The sequence below is a fragment of the Pyrgilauda ruficollis genome, unplaced genomic scaffold, assembly GCF_017590135.1.
Source record: "Pyrgilauda ruficollis isolate IOZ18807 unplaced genomic scaffold, ASM1759013v1 scaffold48, whole genome shotgun sequence".
NCBI classification, from domain to species: domain Eukaryota; kingdom Metazoa; phylum Chordata; class Aves; order Passeriformes; family Passeridae; genus Pyrgilauda; species Pyrgilauda ruficollis.
In genome coordinates this window covers 1,561,180-1,568,620 of record NW_024526377.1, presented here as the reverse complement: position 1 = coordinate 1,568,620, position 7,441 = coordinate 1,561,180, and the positions used below count along the sequence as shown (strand labels likewise).

Sequence of the window (7,441 nt, the reverse complement as noted above, 5' to 3'; positions counted from 1 at the left end):
TTTAAAAAAAAGTTTTTTTTTTTTTTTTTTTTTTTTTTAGTTTTTTTTTCCCCTTTTTTTTTTTTTTTTTTTTTAGAAAAGTGCTTTGCTGGGTTCTGCAGGAGGGAGGGGTGTTCACGGTTCGTTTTTCTCTTTTGGAGGGACAGTTTCTCTCCCTGCACACAACGAACCTCCCCTGCTCAAGGAAGTGCTACTTTCAGTCACAAGGTCAGGGTAAACACGTTTCAAATGTAAAGCAGTTTCAACTGTTTAAAGCACAACCATAGGGATGCGAGGAAAAAGAAAACAAAAAAAACCAAGCACTTAGCAAGAATTAAATAAAGCATGTAATAAATATGAATCATAAACTTCTGTACACGGGAGCAAGGGGTTGGGGTTTTTTCTTTTTTTTTTTAATCATTTAAGCAATATAAAAAAAAGTTTTTTTCTGTTTTGCTTTTGTTTTCAGTGCATCTTCTTCCTCTTTAAAATGCTTAACCCTTTCCTTTCTGCATCTCTCAGGCCCAGGATTACGCACACCTAAATGGCAAAAAAGACAAGGTCTAACAAACCCCCTTTCCAAAAAACTCTAAAAAAATATTCACAGCCTCAAACAGTTTTGTACATTTCAAGCAACAAAAGGTATAGAAAAAGGCACAAGTAACTGCATACATGTGGAGATAATACCAGACTGGGACAAAGAAAACCAGGAATTTTCCATGGGTTTGGTCATTCACTAGAGTGCTTCTTATGATTATACTAAAGGAAATAGTGTTGAAAATGTCTGTTGATTTTACAGAGGAAGCCTAAAGGTGGAACAGCTGGCGGAGGCCTAAGTACTTCCCACGTTTTCATCCACCTTTTTGTGAGTTTGACCTAAATCGGAGTGCTCTGGGTGTGGGCTGCTCCCGCCGGGCTCTCCGGAGAGGTTGCTGGGGCGCAGGGCCTGGGGGTGGCCAGGGGGGGCTTCTGAGGGGCTGTCCCTGGCCAGCGAGGGGACGGCTGAGATGAAAGTGCAGGCTGGTTCCGAAGGGGTGCTCGAGCTGCCCGATTGCTGCTTGCCCGTGGCTTTGGAGGGTTCCTCCCCGCTGGCCGAGGGCTCCGCAGAGGGCTCCTGGGGGGTGCTGGGGCTGCCTGGGGACACCGAGGGCCGCGGCTGCTCCGCCAGGCTGGGCTCGGCCTCCGCCGCAGGCCTCTGCTCCTCCTGCTCCTGCTGGAGCTCGCTAGTCCTCATCTTCTCCTCTGAGAAGCCACCACCCGCCGGCTCCGGGCTCAGGGTGTACTTGGAGACCTTGGCCACGGGGGACACGGATGCCGATGACGGCTCTGGAGGGCTTTGGGGCTCCCCGTCCCTCGTGGCGGCACGGCTGAGCTGGGCGAGGCTGCTGGCTGCGGTGAAGTGTCCGGCTTGCAGGGACAGCACGGGGCCGGGCACCAGGCTGGCGTGGGAGCTGGGCCTGGCCTGCACCATCTGGATGCCCCCGATGGGGATCATGGGGTACGGGGTCCTGGCGAGCTGCTGCGAGTGCAGCGGGAGGTGGCTGAAGACATTCTCCTCCCCTCGGCCCGGAGCGTGGAGGTCGTGAGGGGCCTGCAGGGGCCGGGGGCACGCGGGCGGCGGGGTGCCGGGGGAGCAGGGCGGGCTGCGGGGTTCCATCTTCTGTGCCAGGGGAGAAAAGAAGAGCTGGGTCAGTGTGACACACCGGGATGGCCTCAGCAGCAGCAAGGCTCGCTGCAAGGACTGGGGTTTGGGTTTTATTTGGGTTTGAGGGAGGTCAGTCAAGTGAGGGAGATATGGAGCCCCAGACCTTGAAGGTGAGGAGCAGCACAACCCACAGCGTTTCCCTTCTGGGACAAATATGCCCATGGTGTGTTTGGGCACAGATCCAGAGATTTGGCTTAGGCCTGGATCATTATAAAATCAGAGAATTATTTGGTTGGAAGGGACCTTTAAAGGCCATCTTGTCCAACCCCATGCCGTGGGCAGGAACACCTTTAACTAGACCAGGTATCTCCCAGCCCGATCCAACCTGGCCTTGGACACTTCCAGGGATCCCCCTGGGCAACCTGTGCCAGGACCTCCCCACCCTCTGAGTAAAGAATTTCCTCCTTAGCTCTAGTCTGGATCTCCCCTTTTTTAGTTTAAAACCATCACCCCTACTCTCAGAGCTGCCTCTGAAACACTGGCAGAGCTGCCAGCGTTTGCTGCCAGCTGAGCTGCTTGGGATCCCTGTCAGTGCAAGGGGTTCCTGAGAGCCCAGAATAAATTTTGTATTTATTTATTTATTTATTTATTCATTTTCACTGTGCTTTCCTGAAGCAGGATTGCATCCTTACAGCAGCTGAGTGCAGGGATGCCTCCAGTGAGAGGCGGCATCAACTCCAGCACACCCAGCAGTGGGTCCCCACCACCACCCTCATGGGGTGCTCTGTGCAAATCAAGGGTTCAGACCCTACATTTTACCTTTTCCTCTTTCTCTCTCGGTGCTTCCCATAGTTTCCTAACGTACATCATGGAGAGATATGTGGCTAAACAGAAATGGATTAATTAGTGATGAGGTTATGACTAAATCCCTGTACAGGACTCCCAAGAAGAGGAAGCAACAGAAACTGAAATAAACTTTCAATTAAGATGGGGTTGGAGATAAAATGTGAGGATCCACTGGAGGGCACATTTTTTTGTAGGATTATGGTGAATAATTCCCTGATCCTGTGAGCTGGATCTCTGAAGAGACAGCAGAGGAAAGCAGCAAAAGAGAACAGGAAAGAGAAAAAGGAAGAACCACCAAAGGCAGTGCGTGCTGGGTCAGCAGTGACAAGCCCAATCACTGCTAAATGTCATTTATCCACAGGAAGTTGTGTCTAAATCACTTCAGGGATGCTGGGAAACCCCAAACAAATATTTCAGTGGTGCAACAATCACCACGGGGAGAGACTGCCCTAAGCAAGGGCCAGTGGGAAGGGAGATGGTCGTGGTGAGACTTGGCAGCGAGCCTGACACTGGAACTGAGCTAAGATCATCTTCAAGCTCTGTTTAGCTCTGATAAACCCTCCTCTGGTCTTCCTGTCTCTTGTGGCCTTACCAGGAATGTTAATTTTGCAATGAAAACCCAGCTGTCCATCACGCTGATAAAGGGGAATTTTTCCATTTAGGTTTTTGCTGGTGCTTTGGAGACACAGAGAGAAGTAACAGTGGTGTCTCTGGGTGCAGAAAAGGAGCAGGAAAACGAAGCCAAAAGATAAATATGACCAAAGGAGCTGAAAGGTGGGAATGGCAGACAAGCAGGGCTTAAGACATTGTCTCCTACTGTGGATTTGGGAGCTGAAGGGATTTGCTCCAAGCAGAGGCAGCGGGAAGTTATCCTGACAGAAGAGTTGAAGGATGAGGGTTGGGAGCCCTGGGATTCACCACAAGAAGTGAATTGACAGGAAAGGGAAACAGCATTAAAGGAAGCCAAAGTTTGGCCCTAAAGTAAAGGAGAGTCTCGGAGAAGGTAAGACAAAAACTCAGAGTGGAAAGGAGCAGGAAGGAGGCACCACAGGACAGAAGGTTAGCATGGGCATGGGAGGAAGGTCTGGAGAAGCCCTGGCTCAGCATCTGGGGTGGCAGGGGTTCTGTAAAGGCCTCTCTCTCTCCCCAGTGCAGCCCCTGAGGGCTGGAGTCTCTCCCCACAGCGAGGGGATCTCACGTTCATCAGCACAACTGACAGCAGAGCCAGCACTCCAGCAGGAATGGGAAATATTCCCCCAAACCCCCCATCAATCTGCCTGCCTGCAGCCCTGGGAGAAACAGGCAATTTCCCTTTACCCACAGGATTTGATTTGTCCAGCAGAGAGATTAAATCATGTTCTGGACCCAGTGGGAAACCCCTCTCTGTGCTGAAGAGAGATGGAGTGAGAGCTGTCCAAACAAACATTTCTCAGCAGCTCATCCAGCAGAGCTGGCTGTGGGTGGACACAGGGCTCAGCCAGGGCTGGCTCAGGTCACTGGCCACTGGGAAGTGGTCACAGCTCCACCCCAGCCAGGGAAACCTCAGGGATGGGAATGAAATTCCCAGGAACAAGAAGGCTCTTAGTGACAATTAATCATTAAGAGGTTGTTCTTGCTGATTGTCCCAGCAGGACTGGCTGGCTCAGGAGTGGGAATAACCCCTTGGAGAAGGGATAACTTTATTTCTCTCCAACTGAGAAGGGCAGGACCCAAATGGGTGCAAAACCCACTGCTGTCCCCCGTCCCTGTTCTCTGGGTCACCTGTGACAGTGGTCACTGGGTCCCTGTGCACTCCTGTATCACAGCCTTCACCAAAAACCGTGTCAGAGACCACCCTGTGGGGACCAGAGGGCAGCAGGGCACTGGACTTACCAGCTTGGACTCGTAGAGCTGTAAGTTTTTGCCAAAGAACCTGTGAGGTAGAGGCATTGAAGAGAATATCCCGGGCTGGGCTTGATATGAGCTTGGAACTTTGTCCTCTGCTGATTTGCTAGTGCCAGGCGAGTCCTCTTTGCCAGGGGGTGGATACCTGGCCAGCTCCAAGCAGCTTGGAGACAAGACTTTCTTCAGGGAGAAGTACCTCAGGGATGCCATCTCTCTGCTGGGCGACGAGTGCCTGGCAGGGGCCACTTCTCCATCTGGGGGGAGTGATGTCCTGGGGGACAGCTCCCTCCGGGGGGACAGGTGCCTGCTGGGCGCCAGCTCGAGCCTTGGGGACACACATCTCAGGGGAGACGCCTCCCTCCGGGGAGAGGGGCGCTGGCAGGGGGACAGCCCCCTCCCTGGGGACAGGCACCTCAGGGAGGACAGCTCTGCCGTGGGGGAGAAGCGCTTGGGGGACGTTTCGTTTTTGGTCAGTAAGTGCTTCCTCGCTATCATTGGTCTGCTGCTGCCACCCCCTCTGCCACAGTCCTGGCTCGGGGACCATCTTTTCCTCGGGGAGGTGTCTTTGGAGGTCGACAGGTCCATGAGCAAGGACATCTGTGGCCTGGTGACAGACTCTCTCTCAGCAGGAGCCAAGTGCTCGGTGGAGGTCAAGGCTGGTCTGTGGAGGCTCAGGAAGCTGTGGCACACAGCAATGTCACTGCTGTCTGCTGACCACTTGCTCTCCAGCCCTGAGGAGGAGGAGGAGGCCTGCTGGCCTTCCCCTGCTTTCGGGGTGCTGGAAGCAGCTTCTTGAGCTGCGGATGTTTCGGTGCCTTCCTCTGGAGAAGACGGGGAGCCCCCTGAGGAGCGCAGCAGGAGGGTGCCGTGTTTGCCTTCCGGCAGCTTCAGCGCTGGCTCGTCTTGGCTCTCCTCTTCCTCCTCGTCTTCCTCGTCCTCGTTGTCGTCATCGTCGTCAGATTCCTCGAGGTCTGAAAACTGGTGTTCCTCGATGGGCTCAGATCCCTCCCGCCCCTCAGAGTCCTGGAAAAGGTCTTCACTGGTTCCTGGAGGCAAACACAGAACAGAGAGTAGAAAACACACGTTCAGGGGCTATTTCTGTGCTAAATCTGCTCACAGAACACATGTGAGGGGCTATTTTTGTGTTAAGTGTTCTCACCAAACACATGTAAAGGGCTATTTTTGTGCCAAATCTGCTCATAGAACACATGTGAGGGGCTATTTTTGTGTCAAATCTGCTCACAGAACACTTGTAAGGGGCTATTTCTGTGTTAAATCTGCACACCAAACACATGTGAGGGGCTATTTCTATGTTAGATCTGCTCATAGAACACATGTTCAGGGTCTATTTTTGTGCTAAATCTGCTCACAAGCTCTAAGGGCACCAGAGGAGAGAGGATCTGGCTGCTCCTAGGTCTGATCATCTCCTGCTTTGAGCTGCAGCTCTGCCCTCTCTGCCAGCTCCACTGCTGATGATCCCAGCAGATCCCAGTGAATCCCACTCTACCCCAGTTCCAGCTCCAGCTCTGTCAGCACACGCAGCCCTCAGTCCCTGCTGGGAACCTGCCACCCTCTTTATTTGCTCTAAAATGCAAAAAAACCCCTTTAATAGATGAGAACAGCAGCACCTTCACCCTTCAGTGGGGTTTGATGATTATTTGTCACAATAAATATCCACAGCTGCACCAGCTCCATGTGTTGGGCCTTTTCCTGCCCGGATTTCATGACAGATAAACATCAGCAAGGCAGGACTTTTGCTAAAAATCAAACAACAGTGTGGAAGGAACCTCTGTGGATTTCCCTAGGTAGGATAAATTCCAGCTGATTTTTCAGGGCAGATGGTTTGGGGCTTTGTAAATCAAAGCTTGTAGGCAGTGAGGATGATAAAAAAGCAAATTCAGGATTTTAAATATTCCTGCAGGTTAAAACACATCTCTCTGCTGCCTGAAGGGCCAGCAGGAGCTTTCTGAGCTGGGTACCGAGCTGTCAATGCTCAGAGAAAAATCTGCTCCTCCCCTGGCGGGTGTGCAGAGCTGCTGGCAGCAGTGACAGCCCGGCCCGGACAGGTCCGCCGGGGACAGCCACTGGATGTCACTGCAGCTCAGCAGAACGCACCGCCGGGCCCTGCTCCGGAGGGGCTGGCAATGCCCCTGTGCCCAGACAGGGGCCCAGAGCTGTGGGACACCGCGATCGAGGCCTGGCAGCAGAGCCCGGACACTGCCGTGACACCTGTGTGTGATACCTGACACCCGTGTGCGATATCTGTGTGTGACACCTGTGTGACACCTGTGTGTGACACCTGTGTGTGACACCTGTGTGTGACACCTGTGTGTGACACCTGTGTGTGACACCTGTGTGTGACAGATCTCAGCCCTGCAGCCCCCTGGGGCCAGCTGGGACGCTGCTCCTGCTGTGCCAGCTGGAACTGTCCCCATTCGGAGCTGCCACTGCCAGCAGGGAACCAAAGGCAGCCGAGCTGGGCCACTCCTGTCCCCAGCTCCAGAGGGACACGGCCACACAGCGCCAAGTCCCCATGAGGGACTAAAGGCCCGATTCAGTTTCTTTGGAATGCCAGGGCCTTCAGGAAGCACTTGGCATTCCCAGTGCCGCGGATCTCCCATGGCCGATGAGCCAGCCCAGAGTCTGTGAAGTGTGGAAGTGAACAAACTGCACAGCTTTGTGAAGGTGGTAAAGCTGGTGTGCTCATACAGCGCTGGACACGTGTGGGACCGCTCCCCTTTGTCGCCATGATATTTTCTGAGAAATCCCTTTGCCGGGATTCTTTCTCCTGAGAAGCTGAGAAGCCTCAGAGGAAAAGAAAAACAATAATTATGTGCTGCTGTGGAATGCAACAGGTGCATCTTCGATTGGTGCATGTTGGTTGTTTCTAATTAATGGCCAATCTCAGTCAGCTGGCCTGGACTCTCTGAGAGTCACAAGCTTTTGTTATCATTCTATTCCTTTCCATTCCAGCCTTCTGATGGATCCTTTCTCTCTATTCTTTTTAGTATAGTTTTAGTATAGCATTATAATATAATATAATATAATATAACATAACATAACATAACATAACATAACATAACATAA

The 7,441-nt window shown here is 52.4% G+C and overlaps 1 protein-coding gene across 3 annotated transcripts in view; it reads right to left on the bottom strand.

Moving 5' to 3' along the window:
- Positions 1-303: 303 nt before the first annotated feature.
- HIVEP3 (HIVEP zinc finger 3) overlaps positions 304-7,441 on the bottom strand; it is a 250,826-nt gene continuing 243,688 nt past the window's right edge. For all 3 annotated transcript variants that reach the window (XM_041479337.1, XM_041479336.1, XM_041479338.1), the window contains 2 exons: positions 4,343-5,400; positions 304-1,639 (listed from right to left, as the gene is read on the bottom strand). In XM_041479337.1, the coding sequence (XP_041335271.1) occupies positions 812-1,639; positions 4,343-5,400 (1,886 nt within the window). In that variant the 3' untranslated portion in view covers positions 304-811. The remainder of the gene's footprint in view (positions 1,640-4,342; positions 5,401-7,441) is intronic.